The 27886-nt window shown below is 34.9% G+C and overlaps 1 protein-coding gene and 1 long non-coding RNA gene across 2 annotated transcripts; one reads left to right on the top strand and one right to left on the bottom strand.

Annotated features, from left to right (window-relative positions):
- Positions 1-13884: 13884 nt before the first annotated feature.
- Positions 13885-15084, bottom strand: LOC103932831. The gene has a single exon (XM_009342482.3). It carries the CDS (start codon positions 14757-14759, stop codon positions 14013-14015), a length of 747 nt encoding a protein of 248 aa, XP_009340757.2. The 5' UTR covers positions 14760-15084; the 3' UTR covers positions 13885-14012.
- A 4283-nt stretch (positions 15085-19367) lies between these two features.
- Positions 19368-22054, top strand: LOC125473223. Its single transcript, XR_007255088.1, has 2 exons — positions 19368-19587; positions 19694-22054. It is a non-coding gene; the product is annotated as an uncharacterized LOC125473223 (long non-coding RNA).
- The last annotated feature ends 5832 nt before the right edge of the window (positions 22055-27886 follow it).

The following is a 27886-nucleotide window of genomic DNA, read 5'->3' as shown; positions in this document are numbered from 1 at the left end:
AAATTGACGAGACGGCTACATAACTCAAATAGACTACATTGTGAGTGACTTATTCTAACTAAATAACAAAACACTCTAATTAGACAAACTCCAACTCTTGAACCCAAACCCAAATATTTGGATTTAAACAAAAAAAAATATCGCCAAAGCTTAGACCCAAACCTACAAAATTTGGATTTGGACCCAATCAAAACCCAAATTTGGGTGACCTAATCTTGAGGGGGCCCCACATTTTTTTTTTAACAAATATGGCTGACTATAAGAGTTACTAGTCGACAACTGGGCCCGCATGGTAGGGACCCAATAGTAACTATGGCCCTGGGCGTTCAAGACAATTGGTTATCAATAGTCCAGATCAAACTCTGTTTTTTGGGCTGTTCTTTGAAATCGATCTAACGGTTCATATTTGTTTTTGTCAAATCCAACGGTAAAAAGAAAGATCCAAGATCCAACAGCTGAAAATTGGTTGGTTGGTCTGTGTATTGAAGTTTGGTTGGTATGATTTGTTCGATTTTATAATTTTTGTTGAAATTTAAATTTTTTTAGGTTAAAACATTCATAAAATTAAATTAAGGTAACATAACTCAAGGGTACAAAAAAAATCCTTACCAAAAAAGCACAACTTAGAGTTAAAACCATTATGCAACAATTAATACATTTTGGGTCTTGAAATTTAGATTTGGAGGGTTGGGTGACATTCACTGTTTTTTTTTTTTTTTTTAAACAAACGATAGTATATATATTAAAGGGGTGGGGGAGTGGGCTAAGCTTGCCATAATAATGTGTTTCAACCATGCCTCTGGTGAGAATCGAACCTGAAACCTCTCACTTACAAATGAAAAGGAATATCACTAGACAGTAGTACAAAATGACGGATGACATTCACTATTCACATAGTTAAATTCTATCTTATAATGGAGCTAAATATTTGGGTATAAATCTAATAATTGGAGTTGGTACTATAGAGAAGAAAAAACCTGAATCCCAAATAAACAAACAAAGATATAATAAAGTCACAGAAAACCAAACAATCAAATAAACCTAAAATACTAAAATTTCCCAACAGTTACTGTTTCATAATTTCATTTCAAACTATCAAAGACACAAACTTCACTTGCAACAGATAAAAGCCTAATAATGTTGCACCACTCATTGACCGTACACTCTATTTTATGGTTTTTTTTAAGCTTTATGACTTTAAGTCCGAAATGAATACGCGTGTCGCACTTGTCATTTTTTTATTCATTTTTTTGTTTGAAAAAAAATATATAACCCAAAGAAGCCAAACAATAAATAATATATTTTTAAAAGGACAATTTTGTGGAGAGAATGATATTTTGGAATTATGAAAGCATCACCACTTTTGCCTTCTCTTTTATATATATATATATATATATTTTTTTTTTTTTTTTTTTTTTGGGGTCAATGTCTTAATGAGGAGTGATCGATTTAATGATATCTCCTCTTCTTACATTTAAATGCAAATTTTAAAATGTAGTTTTAGATACATGAACAAATATTCTTAATTATTTAAGCTATGAACTTTTCTGCTACGATATAATAAAAATATATGTTGGGCTTTAGGTTGGGAACCCCAATTCCTTTCTTTGGAGCCGTTTCTTTTCTCCGAAATGTTTCAAAGAAGGGTTATCCTGACATAAGTCTGTTTCTAACACCTTTTCTAGTCGAAATAGATTTCTCTTTGAAAATAAAATACATAAGATTCATTAAGGTAAAACGAAGGAGATGATGGATGGTTGGGAACTCCTACTTTGACTATTTTTGCGATCTCTAAGCGATATTTTGGTTTTCTATCCCTTTCTTTTCTAGTGTAACCGAAGAGCAACAGTCCAGTTCCTCTAGCTTTCTCCCTTCTCACCAATGGAGGGATGCTTGGTTACAATTTAGAACCCGTTATTACATGTTTGTTCTAGTTTTTGTTGTTTGATATTTGAAAGAGCAAGAATATCTGGCTGCAAAAGATGAAGACAATTATTGAAAAAGAGAAGCAAAGAGTCTGGTATAGGTCCTCCATAAAGCACAGACCAGACCACCCTTACAAGTGACAAGTTTTGTCAATTACAGAAGCCACCCAAGCTATGATCCAACCAACTTTTCTTTAGGAAAAGTCCCCTCAACCACCTATATGTTATACTTTTATGCATCAATTATGTCAAAGTATTAAATATTAATGTCGTAGACGAAATTTAAACCAAACAATACAAAATTCATACCAAACAATCTCAAAAGACACACAAGAGATTAATGTAAGCCTACGTACATGGGTGAAGCACGGCGAGAAATTTCACTAAACAAACAGAGATTACAAAAGAGTGTTTAACTGCCCTAATTAAACCAAACGAGTAGAGATCTTGAACAAACGGAGTAGTCTCTCCCAAATTGCTCTCTCTCACAAATTGACTTTCACCAAATTGGCGAAAAAATGAACCATGAATTTGCTACACACTCATGGCTCCAAACGGTGACCCCACCCAAAACCCAATGAGGGAAAACTCTAAACTAATGGTGAGGCACACAAAATAAACTAATCATAAGGTACTATTTATAGCATAGGACTTAGGTTGCAATGAGAATCCTAATCCCAATTGGAAGTACATCCAAATCCTAATCAAATAGGTAATTAGCAAAACACTCTCCACCAAGCAAAGAATTCAACCAAGAAGTCAAACTCAAACCCAAATAGGTATCAAACAAAATAAGTAACACAAATCTAATTTCCGCATCATCCTGGCGAAGCATACATATGTCTCATTGGTATTTTCCCAATAATAAACATGCCCCATTTCTAATAAAAATATCATTATTTCACATCAGACTTGCACCAAATTTGGTTGCTTGGAGTGAAGCTATGCACTGCCATTCCCACTTAATTAGATAACAACTTATATGATATTAGTACATTACAAATATGATGTCTCTGATCAATAATGTAATTTATGTAGACAATAACTTACATTTTCATATCATTGATATAAAATATCGGATTTGGACCCTCAGTAGAGCTAATGGAGAGGATCCTCTTGACCAATCATCGTGGGCCGTTGGATTTTTATCCAACGGTTACAATCATTATAACTTTAAAGGGACCCCCTGTTTGTAGTCGTTGGATAAAAATCTAACGGCCCACGATCATTGGTCAAGAGGATCCTCTTCATTAGCTCAGAAGAGGATCCAAATCCTAAAATATCATGATAACAGACTAACTAACAACGTACGGTATGTGAGCCATTCTCACAAAATCAACTTGCACACTATATATCTATCTATAAATCTAGATTGCCTTCACTTTCTTTTAGTCTCTTGTGTCACAGTTCTTGACATCTTGTCCCTGGGGTCCCCTTATGTTAAATTGAGTGTACACGGATTTGGATCCTCTCCTGAGCAAATGGAGAGGATCCTCCTGACCAACCATTGTAGGCCGTTGGATTTTTATCCAACGGTTACAAACAGAGGATTCCTTTAAAGTTATAATAATTATAGTCGTTGGATGAAAATCCAACGGTCCACGATGATTGATCAGGATGATGCTCTTCATTGGCTCAAAAGAGGATCCCAATCTAGTGTCGATGGTTAAATTGAGTTCCTGCTGGACACGTAGCATTGTAGAATAGCCACCACTTCTTATTGGGTATTTCTCTTTTTAAAAATAAGATCAACTGATTGCTTCGTCATGATAATCCATTATTTTGGAGATCAAAATGACTCACAGAGCATTTCAGTCTCCCATTACTACGTCTTTTTGCGTATTAATTTGTCGAAAGACGGATTTTGACAGTTTAATTTAGCGGTTAATACTGATGCATCTCTTTTTTGGTTCTATATGTTGGGATAAACGCTGATTGAGTACATTTATTGTACGTATCATCAATTATTTATAATTTTGTCTTTATTTTTTTAATTAAGTTAAAAAACAGGCACATAATTGTATGTAAGGATGACACAAAAAAATCTCTCGAATGGTTGATATCTACCTTGTCAACTCATCACAGAGTTGCATTGGGAAATGCGAGGGAGACATGCAAGCTTTCAACAGGAAGATAATCTGCGAGTCTGTGATGGTGCTATGGGATTTTTGGCTCTCACTCACCAAGCTAGTAGGTGGCTGATATTTTCCCATATATAATTGGTGCCTTTGGGTGGCTGGAGTAAGGTGTAAAGTTATAAACGACAAAGCGAAAGGGTGAATTAGTTTGGGGGTGATATTTACTGTGGTGAAAGTTAAACAAATTGAGAATGATTTAAACTTTAGATTTGGGAAAGTGTATGTGGGTATTGTTCTCATTAGGCTATCAATCATGTGGTGGTATTGTTAATATGCTGGAATCTGATTCAATGAAAAATATATTAATATTATGATTAAGCAATGCAGCAGTTTTAATCTAGACCAACAGAAGCCAGTAGTTTCATTAGCAAAATTGAAGATGTATATTGTGCCAGAATAATTAGTGGTGATAGTGTTGTCTCATGACTTAAGGGAATTGATGCCTTCTCTTCATGGTTGGTATTATCATGAAAATTACTGACTAAAATGTAAATCAACTTCTTTTTATGGTTGGTATTGTCATGAAAAACTTACTAAAATGCAAATTAGTATTGTCACGTATAAGAAAATAATAATATGTTTGATAACCACTTCGGTTTTAATTTTTTTGGTTTTGCATTAGAGATAGATGGAGTGAAGAAAGTAGAGATAGGATCAGGGAGTAGGTGAAGAAGATATGTATAAAGAAAGAGGTAGACAAAATGGAAATTAAAAACTAAAAACTAAAATTCTTTTACACTATATTTGGATGAAGTAAATAAACTTAGAATTTGGGTAAAAATCAGAATTTATAAATTGACATACACCAATTCTCTTGTTTGAATTCATAAACATAGAAATCTAGAATTTCCGCATGGGAAAAAAACTTAGAATTTGGGACCTCTAATTCCCAAGTTTAAATTCCATGTAAATAGGTATCATTTCCCAATTTCTATGATTGAAGGTTTAAAATCTAACAAAATCCGTATTCAATTTCATTGTTTTTTAGGTTAACAAAATAAGAAAATTCATAAATTCTAAAAAATAAAATTCCATCATTTCAATTTTTGTAGTTTTAAAATTCCTAAATAATTTTAAATTTCTTCATCCAAACATAGTATTTATGTTTTTCATTTAAAGATTTCATTTTTTTTGTTCCTTGCCTCCTTTCCACCACCTTTCTTTGTCCGTCATTATTCTCTATGTCTTCCTCATATCTTAAGCATAAAAAAATAATTATTAAACCAAGTTTAAGTAAATATTAATTAGATCTTTTCGTAGACAAAGTATTTAAAGTTTACATTTATATAATACCACTTTATATCTAAATAAACATTTTATGAGAGAAGTGGTTTGGAGAATATACGTATGAGGTTAAATTACTTACCCCTAGTGAGTGGGGCTGGGACCTAAATACAGGCAAAGGCATATTAGCAGTAAAGTGGGGGATAACTTGATGAAATACTAATTTGATTCTTAAAGGAGCACCCTAATTATGAATTTATTACATGCCAACAAAGAAATTATTCTAATTGTCATCAGCAACTAATTGATATACCACCTTGATACTAATTACTTAATTTGAAGATAGTGTTAAAGATGCATATGCATCATCAGTAATAAGCACAAAATCATAAGCATTACAGAAGCACGCACCAACATACTTTTAAGGGGGTGTTGTGTATTAAAATTTGGAAAATTCTAGGGAGATCATGTATCTAGATGATATTTTGTAGACTACATGATATGACGGTTGATAGTTGAATTCTTTCATTAAATCATAAATAAAGATCCAATTATTAACTATCACATCATATAGTCTACAAAATATTATTTGAGTAGATGGTCTATCTACCACCATTTGGACTTTTGTTAAGTTTTTAAAGTGATAGACTTTTGTTGGATTTACTAAACTCTATAAAATTCCACAGTACTTTAATGATATACTTTTGTGGGAGAAAAATGAGTTAAAAATGATAGAACTTTGCATAATTATAGAGAGTTACTAGAATTTTATAGAACTCTTTGGATATTTGTCAGACTTTTTATTGACCAATTTATTAATAAGCGTTATTATTTTTAAGTTTTACTGTTGAAATGATGATGATGAAAGTGTCACATGGTGATTGTTAACAAGATGGCGATAGTAAAATTGGTGTCTTTAGTGGCGGCAATTGTTGGAATTTGAATTATTATTATTATTAAAATTAGTTGTCTTGCGGGCCAAGGATAATCACTTGCCCGTTAAGTTTTAAATTACTCTCTTGTTTTAGTCTAGGGTTTGCTTTAGTCTTTCGCTATATAAAGAACTCTTTGTATTTGGTATTTTTATCTATCAAAAAACAATGCTTTACCACTATACTATTCAACTTGGTATCAAGAGCAGGTCAGTTGGACCTGTCACCACTGCTTCGTCAGCCTGACTGCTATTGGTGTGAAATTAGATGGAAATAATTATGTTTATTGGGCGTATGTGATGAAGAATTTTTTGATTGGAAAATGATTGTGGGGCTATGTTTCTAGAATGCCTTCCATTCCGAATAACCCCAAAGATGAAAAACATGTTGAATTGTTTGCTGCATGGGAGATGAATAATTCAAAGATTATTACTTGGATTAATAATTCTGTTGATTTGACTATTGGAATGCAACTTGCTAAGTTCTCAACGTCTAGGGAAGTTTGGGATCACTTAGCAAAGTTGTACACCAAGGCCAATTTTGCTAAGAGGTATCAATTAGAAATGGAGATTCGTGCAATCCAGCAGGGTGATAAGAGTATTCAAGTTTTTTTTATAACGAAATGATCAATCTTTGGGATCAACCTGCATTGACTGAACCTAAAGGACTTGGCACTGTCGAGCTCTATTGTCAATATAGAGAAGAACAACGTCTTGTTCAGTTTCTGATGACTCTTCGAGATGAGTTCGAGACTCTCCGTAGCTCCATCCTACATCGAACTCCTTTTCCATCAATTGATTATGTTCTTAATAAGTTAGAAGCCGAAGAAGTCCGTGTGCAGTCGCATAGGCTCTCTTCATCTTTGTCAAACACTTCAGCATTGGCTGCGGCAATTAGGCCGAGACCTCGTATTAAAACTAGTGTTGCTATGGAGGAGTGTTCTTATTGTAAAGGGAAAGGGCATTGGAAATCTCAATGTCCTGAGTTATCTCAAAAACATGGATTCCCACAGAGACCACCTCTTGCAGCAGCAGTTGTACTTTCTGTTTTGCATATTACAACTGATTCAGAATCTGAATCTAGAAAAGATGATTGGGCATGGTAGCTTGAACTTCCATTGGAAGTTTACACTAGTACTCGCATTGGCATTGGGGCATTGGAATCTTGCATTGGCACTGGCACTAGAATTTGGAGTCTTGCACTTGCATCGATGGAATTGCATATTGGAATTGGCATCGGAAGATAGCATAACGAAGCTTGCATCCACATCTACTTTGACAAACCCATGTCGTGCACCGTCATGAGTTTGACTGAGAGGGGTGTTGGAATTTGGATTATTATTATTAAAATTAGTTGTCTTGCGGGCCAAGGATTAATCACTTGCCCGTTAAGTTTTAAATTACTCTCTTGTTTTAGTCTAGGGTTTGCTGTAGTCTTTCACTATATAAAGAACTCTTTGTATTTGGTATTTTTATCTATCAAAAAACAATGCTTAAGCGGTATACTATTCAACTACAATAACAGTAGGGGTGGTTATTGCGGTGGCCCGGAGTTGGGGTGGTGAAGTAGAATGGTTGGGGCGGTGGTGGTGAAGTAGTATGGTTAGGGTGGTGATGATGGTGGTAAAGGTGGCAGTCATGGATATTGTGGTCATGGTTGGGCTGGTGAGGATGCTCATGGCAGTGGTGATGGCAGTGATGTTGACAGTGATGGATGTGGGGGTGGATGAATGGTTATGATGAGGCGATGGTTGAAACATAGTGGTGGAAGTGGTAATAATAATAGTCATTGCATGATGGTGGGTGGTGGAGTTTATCATTGAAGAATTGAGAAACAATGAAATTCACCAAAATCTTAGGGGAAGAGGTTGGATTTGATATGACAAAAAAACTTACCACAAAAGCACTAAAAGTCCATCAAAGTCCATGACTTTTTTTTTTTTTTTTGAACAAACGATATTATCTACACTAAGGGGTGTAGGAGTAGGCTAAGTCTCACAATAGGCTAGCAATAATGTAGTGTAAATTTGCCTTCGGCAAGAATCAAACCTAAGACCTCTCACTTAGAAGTGAAGAGGAATACTACTAGACCGTTGTACTAACTAGCAAATCCATGACTTTTTAAAAAAAACCTTTAAAATCAATGAAATTTTGAATATACTTGAATTTTTGTAGACTCATAATACCACAATTGACACACCCCGATCCGGAATGTCCACTTGGACTCCGAATCGAGCTGTGTTGGCCAACACCAGGAAGGTGACGAAGCCATAAAGTGTAGTGATGTGGAAATGTGAATAAATTTAAACCTAAAAGTACCTAAATATAAGAGTGCGCTTGTGAGCGGGAATGAACCCGTTTCACATGTGATGTCAAAGTATAAGTAAAGTACAGTGAAGTAGGATGAGAATTATACCATTGCAGGTGAATGGGCCTAAAAATAAAGTTTTATAAAAACCTTTTCAAAAACATAGTAACCCCTCGCTGTAAAACAAGTATAGTTTCCAAAATGTACATACTACGTATAGTATGAAAAATACTTACCGTAGCCTACAATATCTCAAGACTTCAATACGTCACGAACTCGTAAATAAGCATATAACTTCTAGTAATCACAATATCTCGTAGAAATAAATATATTACATCGAGTGCTCATCGACACATGCTGACACACGAGTTCATGTAGAGGTATTCTGACATGAACATGACTGGGTGTAATAATGATTTACGCTCTAGTACTACAATCACGTGAAGATTGGTGCTATGCGCATCACATATGAGTCCTGATTGCCTATAGCAATCTAGGATAGGACTGGCACCTATAATGGATCCAAAATGAGGGTACGATGCAATATGAACATGCACGTGAAAGATTGGCCCTGACCCGGGCGAGTACTAATACTAGTGCAGCAAATGATGAGCAAATAACATAAATATAGTCATGCCACAGTGATTCGATAATTCTAGTCAACATAATATTATCCATAGCCGTAAATCTAATTAAGGCATCCCGTAGGATTTATAATAATTTTCTAATTCTCATCGTTAAGTCATTTCCTATAAATGTTAACTTAATTATGGCAGTCACATAGAAAATTCATGACTAGATGTATATATGGAAACTAAATAAATATATGTATATATCAAAGAAAAGACTCACTCACAGTTACTTACGATGTCACATCCGTTCAAGCTAGGAAGTCAGAGTCTTCGATAGCAATTGCACCTAAGCATAATATTGGAACCCATTAGTAAAAATCAACTAAAACGATTAAATTTGGGAAAACAGAGTGCGAATTTGGAATTAGAGCGTCAAAATACATTAAGTCCTGGGCAATTTTAGTAAAAGGTCAACGAAAAGTCAATGATCAACCCTAAAAAAATCAACTTAGACGCTCCGGCGGTCAACTACATTAAAACCTTGTAATTTCACTAAATGGATGCTAAAAACAGACTCAGGACGTCGAAATTAGCCTAAAAGGGTTTTTGAGAAAATTTTGAAAAAGTCCAACAAAAGTCAACTAACGGTCAACAGTTAACTTTAACGAAATATTCCATTCTCGGATGGAATATTCTGTTAAAATTAACTGAAAGGTTAAACAAAATATTCCAAGGGAATATTCTCTCCAAATCCGAAATGGATTTGGGTCGTATCCGGGTTTGGGTTGGGTCGGATCTGGCCCACAAATCTGGGTTGGCCCTTTTTTTATTTTTTTATTTTTATTATTGACTTGATGGACTTGCGGGTTGCACCCGCCGGACCCAGTGAAGGAGAACATCGGAATTTTGGCCGGGAAATTTCCCCAGCTCTGATTAGCCTGATTTCACAACTATTTTCAACACAAAATTTATGGATTTGAAGCTCAGAGAGGGAATGAGGATTATATACCAAAATCATGTCGAGCCATGGTCGGGATCGCTCGGAAAAAGGCCTGCAAAACTCAAATGGTTTGTCGGAAAGCTGGGGAATATTTCCCAGAGGTATTTCTGCACCAAAACATGTTCAATTTTCACATGGTAATTCATAAATCAAGCCATCTCATCGAGAGGAAGAGAAAGGACGGACCTCGAAGTTTACCTAGCCTGTGAACGGCGGAGATTTCACCGGAAAATCTTTGAGTTCGTTACAGAGTTTGGTGACGAAGCCAGCACAGCTCGATTCGGAGTCCAGATGGACATTCCGAATCAGGGTGTGTCAATAATATTTCCATAAACCTTTAAGAAGTCATAAAAAGTCTTTATTCAATATAGAGTGACTTCAACAAATTAGCAAATTAGCCGGTGCATATAGACTGAAGACTTCAATATAATTCAATTTACGTTATTTTTCGGAAGGTTATTGTTTGGAGTTGTTTCAACAAATTAGCCAGTGCATTTAGACTGAAGACTCTAATATAAAGGTGTTTTCTTGTTCATTGAGCGTTTGAATTATCCTTATTAATTATTAGTTCTTGATTTTTCACATGTATAGGGAATGAAAATATATAATTTTTACACTTCACATGAGTTCTTGAACGTTATTGTTGGACAATAACTTTATATAAAGGTGTTTTCTTGTTCATTGAGCGTTCGAATTATCCTTATTAATTTTTAGTTCTTGATCTTTCACATGTATAGGCAATGAAAATATATAATTTTTATATTTCACAGGAGTTCTTGAAAGTCATTGTTGGACAATAACTTTACACACACACACATACACACACACACACACACACACACACACACATATACATATATATATATATATATATATATCATAACACACACACACACACATATACATATATATATATATATATCATAACACACACACACACATATACATACATACATATATATATATATATATCATAAGTGGTTGTGTGGTGTAGTGGCACAAAATTTTACTCTTCACCATGAGGTTTGGTTCAAAACCCATAGAAGACATTTTTTAGAATAAAGTGACTGGTCGCAAGAAAATGTCATCGGCCGGTAGCTAGGCACGGAAAAATGTCGTCGGTAGGTTACCTTTGTCGAAAAATCTCGTATGTCGGTCATCGCCATCAAAAAATCTAGCCGGCCGTTGGCCCAAAGAAAGTAAGGTTAAGTAGCAATTGTGTAATTATATTAAATTGTAATTTTTTTAAACTAGTTTTGTTGACTTTTCAATTTTACCTAAATTGAAAATGTGTTGGTTTTTCTTAAATTTTCTTTAGAAAAAGTATTTGAACTAAAATGACCATTCGAAATTTCAGTGGATATCAAGTCCTTTCTTCATCAACTTCTGGGAAACTTTTTAAGCTACACTATTCTAATTAATCCCCAAATATATATATAAGAAAAAAATATTGAATTTTCATTCCTAGTTCGCACCTACTACTTACAATTTCCCATTCTACATGATCACTTAAATATTAAACCAAAATAATTGGACATGTCTTCTTTTTGAGAATTCTAATAGAAGCATAAGTTGTGATAATTAAGACATGAAAATCAAGAGATCCAATACTATTTTTAGCAAAAATGCAATGAAACTATTTGTACCATTTTTTTCACCATCTTATAGAAATTACTGTAAATGTGGATTCTACGTCAACAAATAAGATACACATAGTATAAAACAAAATTATATATATATATATATAATTAAAATAAGAGTGGTGCTACCCATACACCTTATTTTACCTTTTCAACACCCCTATCAATTTTCGACTGTCGAATAATCAAATAACAAAACATGAGCGTGTGAAAGATAAAAAGATGTGTATGGATTCCACCCTAAAACAAAGTTTGGTTGAAATAAAAAGATCACTTCACTAAGAATCAAATCTCCTGTTAGAAGAAAAGGTGTAAGTAACTTTCGGTATGAAGATTCAAGGGATTGTTTAGAGTACACTTTAGTTTGGAAGATCATTGCCATATAATTTTATGATGATTGGTGCTGTTTTATCCACTAAAGAATTGTGTTAACTTAACAGTAAAAATATTGTCCCTGCGTTCGGCAATGGTTGATGGAATTATTGTTATTATCGAGAAAGCTTGGTGCAATTGATCATTACATGATCAATAATGAATCATACCTACTAGAAGCAACTGTGGAACTTTTCAGAAAATTGAGCATTTCTTGTCAAGGATCAAGTTTGTTATTTATTGATTGCGGATTGAAAAAGGCCACTTTGGTGGTAATAAAAAGAGGATCTTGTAATTCTGAATAGGTGGGTTTAAGTTTATAGGCACCATAATTTCTAAAAAATTTCAGCTTCCGCCCTATTTAGAGTATTTTCAATAGAATTGTCAAAACTGTCGCATAGACATACAATAATAATAAATGACAACAAATCTCTCTTCAACCCAGTCTTCAATTTCTTAAGTGGAGCTGGGTCAATTAAAGGCAAAGTCGTTTGAGCCTTCGGCGTCAAATTTGACCGTTGTTATCAAATAGATTTGATGATTTTTTAATGTTTAATGCAATTTATAATAAACGTTGTTGTGTGTTCTAAGTATTTGATTGGTTATTTCAATAATTGGACTCCAATAAAGAGAGTTAAAATATTTTAATTTGAACCACATTATTGTTAGCCCATTGTGAGGCTAAGTCCAACCCCTCCCCTTAGTATAAATAATAGGGATGTGATATCCACACACTCCATTTTACTTCTCACACACCTTTTTAATTTTCGACTGTCGGATCGGATAAATTGAAGAAGATCAACGAACTAAAATTATCAAGGGGGTGTGAGAAGTAAAATATGATATGTAGATAGCACATCCCTAAATAATATCGCTTTGTTAAAAAAAAATGTTTTTATTTAACACATCCAGTGCAGCAAAAAATTGTACAAATGTCAAACTGCCGCATAAAGTCCTCAAATATCAATTTTTTATGTTTTACATTTGATATCTCATTCAGAGATGCTCTTATTCAATTAGGAGACCAATAGCCTTAAAATAGTTCCTATCAAATGACGTTTTTAATATGACGTTTATACCTATATATTATTGTTAACTCAAGTGTTATAATATGAGCACGATATGACGCTATATATATATATGAACCTAAGTTATAATACACTTGTCATGACATGTGTGTATTAATATCGCTGCATGGCCTTTTCACCATTAAAATTACTGAATTTTCTCAAAGTGTATGTATAAATCAAGGAGTATGATTCTCTCCCCTTTGTTTTTTTTTTTCCTCCCCTTCCCTTCCCTCCTATTTGAACAATCACGATTAAGCCACGTCAACATCTTATATTAATTTTTTATAGAAAGAGAAAAACGAAATTAAGAATGTGTGAGGATAATATAGAAGATGATGAAAAGATGAGGGGAGAGAATCATATTCCATAAATCAAAGGTAATAAAGCATATTCATATGTATATATCACTCGTTTCATGGAACTTTTGGAATTCGATTCGATTCCTCAATCCTCAGCAAATCCTCCACCATTTTATTAAATAAACCAATAAAATTACCAAATAATGCATGTAGCATATATTCCTTCAAATTCCTGCTCTTTCCTAACTATGTATTTCCAATAATATCCACAAGCAAGAAGCATAATGTTCATATTTTCAACAATATTCCCGCGCTTACGATCAGAATAAAATTCCTTGCACCGTCGGATCCATCTCAATCAAATCCAATCCGACGCTCAGATTAAAATAAAACACAAAAAGGAGATTGTAGTAAATGATTTTTATAATTTCCCCATTTTTTTCTACCAGAAATTACTGTACATAACAGTAGGTAGCCGTGGCTTACATCCAATTAACTCAACTTTAATTTTTTTTATTTTTTTTATTTTATTATTAGCTCTGGTTCTTCAGAACAACGGCCAGAGACTCCTGGTGACGAAACTTCAGCTGCTTCTCTATGAAAGCTTCAATGGCGCGCTGAAACTCCTCGTTGCTCAAATCGTCCTCCTCCTCTGTATCTTCGGCCGCACATTCCTCTCTGGACCTCACCGTTTTCCGGCAAAGCTCCGTCTCCGATCTCCGCAGCTTTGCCGGTGCAGGCTTTTTCTCGAACTTCTCCGATTTCGTCCTCCGAATGATGTTCGTGAACTCCGAGTCAGAGTCCGAGTTCGACTCAGTTTCCGGTTTAGGATCCGCCGAGTTCACCTCCGAAACGATCTGCTTGTCCTGGTACACAACCTCTTCTGCCTCGCGCGGAACGACGTTGTCTTGTAGCTGAGACTTACTATCGGCTCCTCCGGCGCTGCCTTCGACGAATTCCGCGTAGAGTTCGGCCTCCACGCCGTCGTTATTACGATCGGTCGAGCTGACGTGGCGCGACTTGAGGACTAAAGAGGCGATGATGACGTGACAGAGGAGGAAGACGAAGAGAGGGCTCGAAACGACGCCGGAGAGGAGAAGGAAGTAGTCGCGGGAGATGGTGAGGGCGAAGGGGATGCGGGCGAAGGTCCAGGAGAGGAAGAGGATGCCCGCGCCAATTTCAGCGAAACGAAAGAGCTTCGCGGCAGTGCGGAGGCGGTTGTACCTCCGCATGGCGCTGGTTTTCTCTGCCTTCACGGTGTCAAAATCCCACGACCCCATCTTCGGTAAGACACAAACAGGGAAAACCGGTTGGAGGTGGAAATTGATTACAGAAGGTGTGACTACTTGTGAGATGGTTTATTGTGACATTGGAGGGTGATTTTCCGGGAAAGTTTTGATTTCTCGGAAAATGTTTGGAGTTGGAAGTGAAATTGTATGGACAGTACGGTACGTGAGAGGAGCAGAGGGGGCGAGGGTTTGTGAGTTCGTGGGGGTTGGACGAAGTGAGAAGCCCCTTGTGTCAGTTCTCACCATGCTTTTGCGTTTTATAGAGACTCTGCACTCTGCAGGAAATCTTGTTGCTTTACTTATTGGTTTATTTTTATTTAATTAGCTTAAACATAGAAAATCATGATTTAATAAGGAAAGAGTTCCTCCAACAAAACTTTGTGATCTTCTTTTTTGGCTCAACAACAGGAGGAGAGATGGAATTTGCCATAGTGACTAGCAACTTAATATTGATTTCATAATATATTTTACAAGCACACTATAAGTTTTAAATTTTGTGGAGAGAGAAGAAACATAAATTAAAGGATTCTTAACAACTTAATATAAGAAGCATGATGAAAGAATATAGAGCTCCTATGTAGACAAGTAATTTTTCAATGTACTTAGAATATCATTACACCAAAACATGACGATATTAGTTATTATAATTTTACTTAAACTATGGTACTTGTTTATATTTTTTTAATTAATATACCATTTCAGTGGGACATATATAAATCATATCGTCCACTTATATTATAATGACGGTGTTGCAATGCACAAAAAAAAAAAATCTTATAGATATTATGATGTGAAGAGTCCGCTTTGATATATTGTGTTAGAATGCAAGGATCAAATCTAAACAAAGGTGTTATGTTCACCTTTTCAAAATTCTTTTTAACCATGTTTGGCTTACACTAGCTCGAGGTGTTAAAACGGCTGCCTTCTTTTAGGTGAATAATGCCATATCTAGATCTACTCATTAACGATCGTATTTATCGTATATATTGTACTGCATTGAATCCTGTTTGAATTTGTGAATATAATAAACTCGACAGTTGAACCATCTCATACTTTGTATTATGTTTAAGTGGGTGACTAGTGCCAAAAAACATCTTAAGCATAATCAGTTGCTGCATATATAATCATTTGTATACGACCAATAATTAATAAAAAAATTTAGACACATAACTAATATATTTTTCTTAAAATGGGTGATTATGGATGTTAGGAGAGAGCCTGGCCGGAGTTAGATCATAATATATATTTAGGGTTTGGAAGTGAAACACTGTTTTTATTTATTTATTTTTTTTTTTCAGTTAATGTGTTTGAAACTTGTGATAGGTAGGAGTAGGATGACAAGATGTGACTTTTTCACGTGAGGTGCTCTGCAGTTGCCTGTTGAAGTAAGAAAGGATCAATGATCAGTAGAGTACACAGTGGTACTGCTCCAGCGAGCCTCGTGTGTTCTGGCTATTTTGGTTCCAAGTCGAAACGAACATATTCCTCATGTGGTGTGTACCAATTCAACACCCCCTGTACAATAATGCCCCCCTTCCCTTCCTTCCCTATCCCTTCATGATTTGCTTGGTCTATGTCCTTTTTTTTCACTCTCTTTCTTTTTTTCTTTTACTTCCTTCTAGTTTTAGACTCGGTCCAAACATTCCTCAGCTTCTTTTCCTCTTTCTATTTTTATCTCTCCCCACCCTTCGCCCCCTCCTTTTTTTTTGTTGGTTCTTATTTTCCTATTTCCAAATTTTAAGAATACTTGAGAATTGGTCAATGATACAATAGAAGATTAGGGTTATGTGTTGATCAACTCTCCCTCGCATGTCAAAACCCTAGGGTTATATATATATCGATCTGTATTACTATAATTTGAAAGAAGTCTTTTGTCAATTATTTTTGTGCAAATCGTGTCTTTGCTTGCTTTGCATTAATAAAAAAGGATAATGTTAATATATAATAAATAACAAAAACAAATGAATTTTCTCATGTTATTTCCTTCTACTTTCTCTTCTTCTTTTATATATTCTTCAAGAATAATTGCCCCTCAATAGCACATGCATAGAATATGTGAAATTTTTCAGTATAATTGATTATTTGGAAATTGAGACTGACTTTACCACGTACTGTCAAAAACCTTAATGAAGATGATGGGAGATAACAAAAATAAATGTGTTTTGAACGAAGAACGCATTTCAAAATATTTACATATATAATCCACTTCAAAGAGAATGAGCTCTGATGCAAATTACTTAATTAGTATTATTGATGCACAGAACTAGATCGATCTTGGCTCAACTTAGATCTGACCATAAATCGCACAAACACACAAGAACACAAAGATATACCGTGATTCACTCCGAATTGGGGCTACATCTAGGTAATTAGAGGAGTTTTCATTAATAATGCAATGTTTACATAATACAATGCTTTAAGCTTAAGTTTGGATTAGGGGTCCTATCCTAAGATCCAAGAGCCCTTAATTGTGGGAGATGAGTCTCCTTTTATAGGTGAGGAGAGTCTCCCATTCTTGTTTGGGATCGATCTGGAACTCTAGAAACGTTGTTATAGTGTTGTCATGTGTCCTTAAGCAAGTGGGCTCAAAGTTGAAGGAATGGAGAGCTCATTTGTTTAAGATTGGTACGTGTGCTTCGGAAAGGGTGGGTTACCAAGACATCATGATGGCTACTCGATGATTTCGACGTATAATATGGTAGAAACAAGTATATTACTTGCGTCCTTCCTTTCTTTCTTTTTCCTATATGAACAGATCCTTCATAATTCCATAGAATCGATATGAATAACCAAAGTGGGCTATATATATTTAACTCAAACATGGAAATCAAAAACAAAATTAGTTGAAATGATCATTTTCCAATCTTATTTAAAAAAATGATTAGTATATCGTCAATATATTATCACAATATTTATAATTTTGATTATTCTATTGTTAATATTTAATCGATGTATCATTAATATTTGAATAATTGAGATTTGATTTCATTATTCTAACCAATTTTTCAAATTAAAAGTGCACTCTTAATAAAAATATCATTAGCATTTTGAACAATTAATGATCGTCTATCCACGGTTTCCACACAATCACTTTAATGAGGTCTGTACCTAAACCCTAATCTATATGTAGGGATAGGAGACAAATCCATTTATATGCACAAACTACGGTGCATTTACATCAATGAATCACGTCCGTACACAGTGCATGGCAGCACTATGCGTGCATGAAAATGTTATCACCTGAAACTCATAGTACGGCCAGTTAATTTTTGACTAGTGTTAAATACCCATGTTTTTCGGGTAAGTAATCTAAAGAATATATAGAAAATTTTCTTCTTCTTCTTCTTCCCTTTCTTTTACTGTTAATTATTTTATAATTTTTTAAAGAAGCTTTGTCAGGAAACTGACCTTCTTCTGCAGAGTGCAGAGGGTGCTTGACGGACACGCGACCCAACCTTTTTCCCAATACTAATTCAGAAAAATAACCAATGAAATGAGAGGATGGTCGTTGGTCAAGGTGGTAGTCAACGATGTATGATGAATGTCCAGATGAATAATATTGAACACTCCTCACAGGTCACAAGAGGATTTGGTTGTCTCTTCTGTTTAGTCTTCAATTTTTCAAGTGAAATATATATGCAACTAGATTAATTTCGGTGTATAAACAGCAGCAAATTGAGAGCTGGAATACAAGAACTGGTTGTTTGACTGGGTGAAGTTTCTTCTTTCTTGCCTTAATGACTTTCGATTTGCATGTATATCCATCACGTAATACAACCAATTACTACTAATGTTATCGTCAATTTATATTATAACGTGTAAGCTATTACACCATGTACGTAACCTTGTCGCCCGTACACTTCAAAATTTCTTCCGAAATGGGACCCAATCGGTGTTAACTAACGGGTGAATTGATCAATTATTGTAGGGTAGGGAAACCTAGAAAAACCTAGGAGTGTAGGGTTTTTCAGTGAATGAGTCTGTCTGGTGTTCAAGAGTCCAGTCCAGTCGTACAGGTGTCTTCTCTTTCGTATTTGTATTTTCTTAATCCTGCAGATAGCAAAAGAAGCAACGAGTTTATAATTGACAGACTGAGTGATGGATGCCTGGGATGCCCCCAGGCCCTCCACCGTCTCTTTCTCCTGATGCGACACCAGTACCTTTTCTTTTATTTTCTTATCAACTTCCTTACACGCATGGCATTGTTTCAGTGTGTTTTTGAACACAAGTATACATACATACATACATACATACATACATATATATATATATATATATGTCATTATACAAATGAAAACACATAAAATAAAACTCTCCTCCCTAGTACTGGGCTGGAAAAAAATCCCAAAAATCCCAAACCAAACAAAAAAAATCCCGATCCCAAACCAAAATTCCTGAAATTTTCGATACGAGATCCGGTTTTGCATCTCCATATTTTCGGTATTCACATACCGAACCGAAAATAAATATTATATATATTATTTTTTAATTATAAGAAAATTATTTCAATCGTTTATTGTTTTGGATTTAATCTGTGCCGTTCATTTGTTTTTAGGTCAAATCCCATTTCACTTCCGTATTTCCGTTCCATTGATTGATTCCATCCATCGAACTCGAAGCGTAGCCCCTGAGCCTCCCTCACCGAGCCCTCATCTCATATGTCTGTGTCGAATTCCAGCCAGCCACCGGCCCACCACCACACCATACTATCATCTCTGACTCTCCAACCTTCCTTCACCACACAGCCACCGCTCTCTCTCGGGCGATTTTTTCTCACGGATAGAACTCGCGATCTCTCTCAACACCACACCGATTTCGAGTCTCACTCTCACCCCAAATTAGCTAATTAATTTAGTGTTTTGAAACCTAATTTTTGTCTGTCTTTTGAAATTTAATTTAGGGTTTGGAATTCATTTTGTTTACAGAGTTCACTTTTCACAACAATCTTGAATCTTCCCTTACTGGTTTTAGAAGAGCGAAAGGCTATTCAATTTTGGGATCGTCTGCGGAAGACACACTAACTTAAGGTGAGACGCCATATCTCTATCTTCTCCTTCAATTTTTTATTTGTTGTTATTTCTCTGTTTTAGGGTTTCTAGTGTGTGTGTGTGTGTGTGTGTGTGTGTGTGTGTTTTGCGTTCTCAAGGGATGATGAATATATTAATCTAGCTGAAATGATAGGGATGTGAAATAGAAGGAGAAACTTATGTGAGATGAGTGAGTTGTGATGAATTTTGTCATGATATCATGGATTAGTAAACAGATAGTTAGTTGTAGCGTCCTTTTTTTGGTTGTTAGATTCTGCTTTGAAGTTTTCAAATGGTTTTAAGTTTTAACTGCTAACGATATTGTTAGTTCAGTCAAAATGTTTTAGATGATCAGCTTTCTTGATTCCAGTATAGCCTGCTATGTAGAGTAATAGAACCCTGTTTAAACCTTGACACTGAAAGAGAACCAGGATCACATTTAAGAACTCTCGCATATCATTCACTTAACTCAACTATATATAGCAGGTTGCAAGTTCAGCTAAAGACCCATGAATTAACTAATTGCTAATCACATAATTAACTGTTAGTTAGCTAATTGACTAATAAGATGCTTACTCATCAAGATGACTAAACTAATTGACATTGCATCCTATCTTTGAGACATGACATTACAAAGTCTGTAGGTTTGCCAGCCCCTAACTATTTAAGTTTTTATGATTCAATTTCAAATACTGACGCTTTTGGTTCAAACCAGTTGATGACATGAATATTTAGTCTATGATCATGCACATTTAAATGCAAATTAATCCTTTTTCCTGGTTCCACTCCTTAACCAATGCCAAGTATGAGAGCTCCACTATTTACTAATAAGTGAGAAGAATAATTGAATAAATGTGTTGTGGTGCACTTGATTAAGCCGCGGTTTGGGCAAGGAGAGTAGAAGAGAGTAGAAGAGAGTAAGATCATGACTTTTTTCATTCTGTAAACTGAAACAAAAAAATAAATAAAGCTACAAAGGGAGAAGAAAACAAAACCCAAGACAGAACCATGACATTCGATCTTTCACTACTCTTGATTTGTGGTTGTCACATAACCTGCCTATATGTCAAATTTTCAATATAGAAGGTTGAATTTTAGCCCAAAAGCATAATATGTCAAATTTTAGTCCAAAAGCCCAAAACCATTTCGGGATTCCCGATTTGTCCCAAAATCTCGAAACTATTTCGGAATTCCCGAAAATTTGGTTTGGGATCAGTATTGAAATTGGGATTCCCGAAAATTTCGGTTTGAGAATCAGGACAAGGGTTTCAGTATGGGATCCCATACCGAACCACCCCTAATTGTGGGAACTGGGGTACCACACTCCCCAGTACCCCAGTCCCCACAATAATAAATTTATGCTCGATAACTTTTGACACTCGCGAGTTTTGACGCATTCATCCTAATTTTACAAGTCCATTCATATTATAACAATTATTAAGTATAACGACGTTTATATCTCGTCCAACAGTCGAAACTATTCACTCGCGTTTGAGCAACATATATTTGATAAAATCCATTAGTTTTTGTGTAATTGGATGAATTCATGACATCACAAAATGTTTTGTTATACTTGACTTGAAAGTTTATTCCAGTATTCTTTCTTTCTTTCCTTTTTCTTTCTTAACTTATATTTATGATATAGAATTTAATAACATTTCGAAGAAGATGATGAAAGAATCTGCAAATTATTCATCACCCACTTAGCAAACAAGTTGGATTATATATATTGATCTCCAGTACCTCATCAATTTCAAACGAGATATATATTATATGGCTCCATTTGTTCCATAAATTCTGCAGATAATTTGGCTTTATTCTTCGTACTATCATTTTGATTTGAGGCTAAGATACCTCTAGTCCTTGGAGGCATATTATTTCAATTATCAAAGGCATGAGCAGTGAGCCAGCTGATCAATATCTTTATATTATCCACAAAGCATAAGCCATTAGCTAGGGGTTTGATTAAACAAGGACAGATAAAGGAGCTTTAGTGGTGGAAAATTGCTTCTTCGGACTCTGCGCATGCAGTAAGTGAAAGTTCCATTGTTCGCATAGTTCGCAACATAATTTTGATTTTGATTTTTGAAAGTGATTTAGTTGATTCAAGGTAGAAGCTTTTTGTGGAACATAATGGAACTTTCTTGGCTGTAAAGACTCGAAGAATACATGTAAAGGCTGCTGCATATAGCACTTTATCTTTGAGTTAAACACTCATATCTTATATATTCGATTTTAGTATGGTTTTAGTGGTGGGGATTTTGTGGTCTTACTAAGCTCCACACAAACATGACATCAATATGTTTGACCCTTTGTTTCTTCCATCTTTCTTGTTTAAAGATGAGTATTACTAGAACGACTAAAGCATGCAGCATATAACAATCTTCGTCTCATTTCTTTTTCTAATTTTTGCAAAAAGATTTTGCAAGTGTCTTGTTCATGTAAACCCTATTATAAATCAAATGGTTCGTTACAAAAGAGCTCTTAGTCGAGTTGTATTTTTCTATCTTCTGTTATAGGAGACATTCAACGCTCTATGTGAAAAAAGTTGAGATTTCACCATAAAGCAAATTGACTACATAAGCACTATAGTCCCACTTCTTGTAAGGATATGCAAGGTTTTTATTTTGAAATAATAGGGACATGCAAGGTTGGTAAACATTCAATGTGGAGCATTTTTTCACAGGCCTGTGTGAGGTAAAATTTCAAGTTTGACATGTAGACAATACAAATTAAGTGACATGGAATGCGTCTAGTCATTGAGCTTCACACGTTTACACTACAAAAAATATGGGCACTGCACACAATAAATTATATGTGCCCTTTGAGGCCAAAGAGCACGAAGACATGTGCCCATAGACCAATAGCAACAGTGCAGCTACTAAGTTTTTATCTGTGCCCTCTATGGGCGTCACCATTGCTAAAAGGGCACAATACACTGTTTGGTGCTCAAAGATGCAGGCACAAATGGACCATTATTTGTGCCTGTTTCTGACAACTTTATCAGAAGACCTTTTCCAGCCATATTGACACTTATATTATAATTGTGCCAACAAGAATTAAATATTAAAAAAAAAATCAAAATTGAAAAAACTGTAATTATTATTATTTTTTTAAATTTTCATAAAATGTAGAAAGCCTACAACACATTCTCAATCTCAGAAACATATATTGTAATGTTACATATTTCATCTCTAATGCAAAAAGAACTTGAAAGCAGACATTTTTGGACAAATGCATCTTCCCCAGCAAGCCTTGCACCTCATCAGAAGCCAAAACAAATATAGTCGACTTCAAAACAAAATAAGTCCAAAATTACACCTAAAAAGGAGTTGGTTAAAATCAATACGTAAGAGTTCCAGATCTGCCATATCAAAGATTTACCTCTTTTTCCAACTTGGTGGATGGTGCAATCACATCCTCCTGAAATCCAAATGAAAGTGAAAATGAAATTAAAAAAATAAAAAAAGAAAGGACCTATTTCCAGTCATGTTCAAGGACCAAAACTTTCAATCGGCATTAAGAACTCAATAGCAGTGATGCATTGCTACTTTGTTATACCAAATTACAGTGAACAAAATATGCAACTAAATTAAGCAGCAAAACCATCATTACCAGCAAACAAGATGTACAAAACAATAGAAGTTTGGACAATCATTGTTATGACATTAATTTCTAAGAAAGATAGAAACTGCTAAGAACCTTATAGGCTCTACAACGCACAAGCTAATAAATAAGTATTTTCAAATCTAATTTTTAGCTTTACTGAAGTCTTCCATGTTTCCATACGGAAAGATAAGATTCATGGAGCTGTTTAGTTTCTTAAGACTGCACGTTTCCTCACTGTTCAGTCTCTCCTAAGAGCAACCTAAACACTTAACTACAACTAAAAACTTGCAACAAAGCCCTCAAGTGGGTACTTGTAGGCTGTACCAATGTAATATATAGTCCATCCCTCTAAAATCCTTCCCCACTATTAGTTGTGTATAAACAGTTAAGAAGCTACAACATGACAATAGCATATGTTCATTTCTAACAATAAAATCATCCAGTAAGAAACGTACTCCTTATTAGACATCGTAGTGTTTTAGGGAGTGAAAACTCAAATCCGATCTTCACCTTTTATTATCAACATAATGTGATCATCAAGAAGTTAAATGAAGATAACAAATTAAATTTATGTTCATTTGCTAATAATGAAACAAGTAACAAACATACTTCATAAGTGACGTTTAATTGCCCCAATTGTCAAAACCACAGCTCTCCTGCAAGGCATCAAACAAGAAACCTCTTTTCCTTGAAAGTGAAAACAGTTAGGAATAAAAAGGAAAAATTGACGGGCATGGTAACAATACAAGAAATCAATACAATGCAATGAGACAAATCCGACAAAATTCACACCGAATGCCACATGAATTTTAGTTATGGAGATTTTGAGAAAGACTGAAAATTCATCATAATGAAAATCTGCTTATCAATGAGAGTGCACAACATTGTAACATTAGATTCAGAAAATGGTTTTAATTGGTTTTGATAGGAAGCATTGTAAGTTAATCCCAAACATTTAATTCATGCTTCCAAAATTAACAAATTCTACAATTGCAAGAGAAACCCTACTTAAATATCTTAAATGCCAAAACCAAAAAACTGCCCTTATCTGCTGGAAGATAAGATCCTACCATCTTCTCTATATTCTCCACCACAGTTACATTCTCGTATCTGCATTACCAAACACATAAAAACAGGGCAATCAACTCTCCATCCAAGAAAACAATACAACATTGTTATGACATTATCTTTCCATTTGCTCCACAGACGAACTAATCTGGATGATATATGCAGCATTTGGACCTCTCATTGCCAAAGTCAATGACTAGTATTAAAAAATTAAAACCATCGATCTAATTCATTAAATTTAATCAACAAACAGAACACACAAATGTAGAACTACAAAAATTGATAGAACAAGAGAGACAAGGAGGTACATGAAAATTGTGTACGATAGGAGCGAGTCTCCAAGTGAGTAAACTGTGACGTGCATACAGAAAATAAACAATAATAAATAACTCATATCTGAAAATATATAAACTCAAGCCGCCAAAAGAACACTAATTCAGATCTGGTGCGGCTTGAAAAAACCCAGATCTGGTACACATACAATCTCTTCTAACCAATTCCTCCATACAATTGTACCTACTTAAATTCCAGGCAAAAAGTTCAGATTTTCATATATAAAATCACCACCCTTCAAATAATTCACATAAAAACACACAAAAAACAAGCCAATCTCTTAGAAATCGAAAGAAGGCTACGTTTAGGGTTAGGGTTTCTCGGGTTCTTACCTAAATCCAAGAATTTGAACCACTTTCTTATAGTTCAGCTTGAATTCAATCTCCCAAACAAAACCACTAACCAAATCTTCAACATGCCAAGTTAAAACCGAATTAGTCCTAAATCTCAATAATTTTTCACATCTAAAAGTTAAAATTGAAGAAACCCACTTACATAGATAGGAAGCTCACTATGAGAGGATCAGTTTTCTCTATTGGGTCGAGACCCAGTTTTGGTCGAAACTTGGCCGGCGAGTCCGGCTTGGTCGTTTTAGAGAGAACAGAGAGGGAAGAGCCAGAACTAAAAATAAGGAAATATGAAAGAGATAAATATGAAGGATGTGTGTGGGTTAAGGGGAGAGGAAGAGAGAGAGAGAGAGAGAGAGAGAGAGAGAGAGACGGATGGATGTGGGTGGGTTGAGGGGAGTATGATCTACGAAGGGTGTCGTGGGTTAGGGGAAGAGAGAGATAGAGTTGGATGGTTGAGGGCGGGCTAAGGGGGAGTGATAGTGGGTGGGGATAATTAGGAAGGGTGTCAGTGGGTTAAGGGGGGAGAGAGAGAGTTGGATAGAAGTGGGTGAGTTAAGTGGAAAAGAGAGTGTTGGATGGATGTGGACCATAAGTTTTTGAAAAAAAATAATAAAGAACAAAGAATTGTGTCTTTAGAAGTAAACTATGGGCACAAATAATATATTAGAGCCATTTTTTTAAATAAAGCTGTCAGATAATGTATTTGTGCCTATTTTTTTTTACAATAGGCACAATCAATGATGCCTTTTATGAAATGGGAACTGTTTCAGTCTTTTGATGGTCAAACACACACAAAATTCTCAATTGTGTCCTTTATTTTGTACCCATAGCTCATTTTTCTTGTAGTGTTACCAATATGCTATGATACAATGATTCAACGAAGGAAGTTACATGCACGATTTAATAACCTTAAGCAAGTGGGGTCTTTTTTCATTGTGAGATGTTTCTTCACGTCCTCAAACTTAGAACCATGCGGAGACCTTTCCAACATCATGGCTCACCGAATTCATTTTTTACGAGATTCTAAATTCGATTCTCCCATTACTCGTTGATTTAGACGTCAGCCTAAAATAGTTTGTTATGATATGTGGTTGGACCAAAAACAAGGGTTTCTTCCTCGTCAAGTCCTTAAAGGGCTTTTTCCCTTCACACTATTGGATTTGGATTTCAATCATCTGTTCAAGGGCCTCATTGCTCTTGTCCTTCCTCGTTTTTTTATCACTCACACAATCCTCTAAAAACCCAAAACATATCACACACAATCCTCTCACTCACACAATCCTCTAAAAACCCAAAACACCATCCCAAACCACCACCAAAAAAAAAAGAAACCCACCCCCCAATCCAACTTTCTCTAAAAGTCAGCCCACTTCACTTAATTCTCAATTTTTTATAGTATACGTTCCCTTCCGTTGAGGGATCTCTCAAAAAGTTTTATTTGATGGACACTTTGTGATGCTCATTCCGTAATTTTTTTCAACATTTTAAACTGTCTATATTTTAGTGTATCATTTCTAAATCATCAATGCAAAAATTAGATAAATCCAAAATCATTAACGTCCAATTATAGGGTTACAAATGGACGCATACAATTTTCTAAGAAACACTATTATGACTACTATTTAATCTAATAGTTAAATAATTCCAAATTTGGGTGGTTTTTGATAGATATGATATTTAAGAGAATGTATAAAAGATAGACAATTATTGTCGAAATATAGTGTGAAGTGGACACAACAAAAGATCTTTCAATGGAAAGAGACATATATATATATATATATATTACACACACACACATACCCAAATACAACACATTTAGAAATTAAAATAATAAAGTGGTTGCAACCTCTTCATTTCTGAGATTCGAACTTTAAATCACTAGACTGTAATAAACTCTACGTAGCTTAGGAACTCTTGTTTTGGTTTTTGAAGGTTGTCGTATAATTGGTTAATGAACCGACAAGGGACAAAAATACAAATTGATATAATGAATTTTCAGAGACCGACTCAAAAGAATATTGCAAAACCCTAGCTGTCAATTATTCTCTTCCATTTTCTAACAATAGTAGCCAATTCAACAACAAGAAGATCCCAAAATGGGCGCCAACTCAGACTGTCAATTAAGAAACACTTGAGAGTTGAGAGGGACGAGAAAATGTGAATACTACGTTGTGCTAGAGTCCACATACTACCAAGTCGATTACAAGCATTGCATTTTCGGCCTCTGAAAATACCCTTTAAATAAAAGAACCCAAAAACCATGCTACCAAGTCGATTACAAGTATTGCATTTTCGGCCTCTGAAAATACCCTTTAAATGAAAGAACCCAAAAAACCATACTACCAAGTCGATTACAAGCATTGCATTTTCGGCCTCTGCCGTAGACACCGAAAATGATTGACAAATAAGTACGATGTTCATTTAGATGAGAAAAATCATACAAGAGGACAAAGCGCATTTAAGTGGCTTTATAAAACTTTATCAAAACTATCAACTTATTAAAAGAAAAAAGAATGTCTCGCACTAAAAATACATTAACAAAATGAAACGAACCCAGCCAACAATGACATAACTAAAAACAACATCACTATTAGTCTATTACTTTAGCATATACAATTTATCAAAAAAAAAAAAAAAAAACATATGCAAAACAAAATGCTTCCCTCTCTCTCATATGTAATTAACAACAACATGAATTTTGTTGTTTTTCAACAAAAAGAAAAATGGAATT

The sequence above is a fragment of a genome, unplaced genomic scaffold (assembly GCF_019419815.1).
Source record: "Pyrus x bretschneideri cultivar Hongxiangsu unplaced genomic scaffold, Pyrus_bretschneideri_v1 Contig8, whole genome shotgun sequence".
Classification (NCBI taxonomy): Eukaryota; Viridiplantae; Streptophyta; class Magnoliopsida; order Rosales; family Rosaceae; genus Pyrus; species Pyrus x bretschneideri.
Note: the sequence above shows the minus strand (reverse complement) of the source record. Positions and strands in the feature narration are given on the sequence as shown.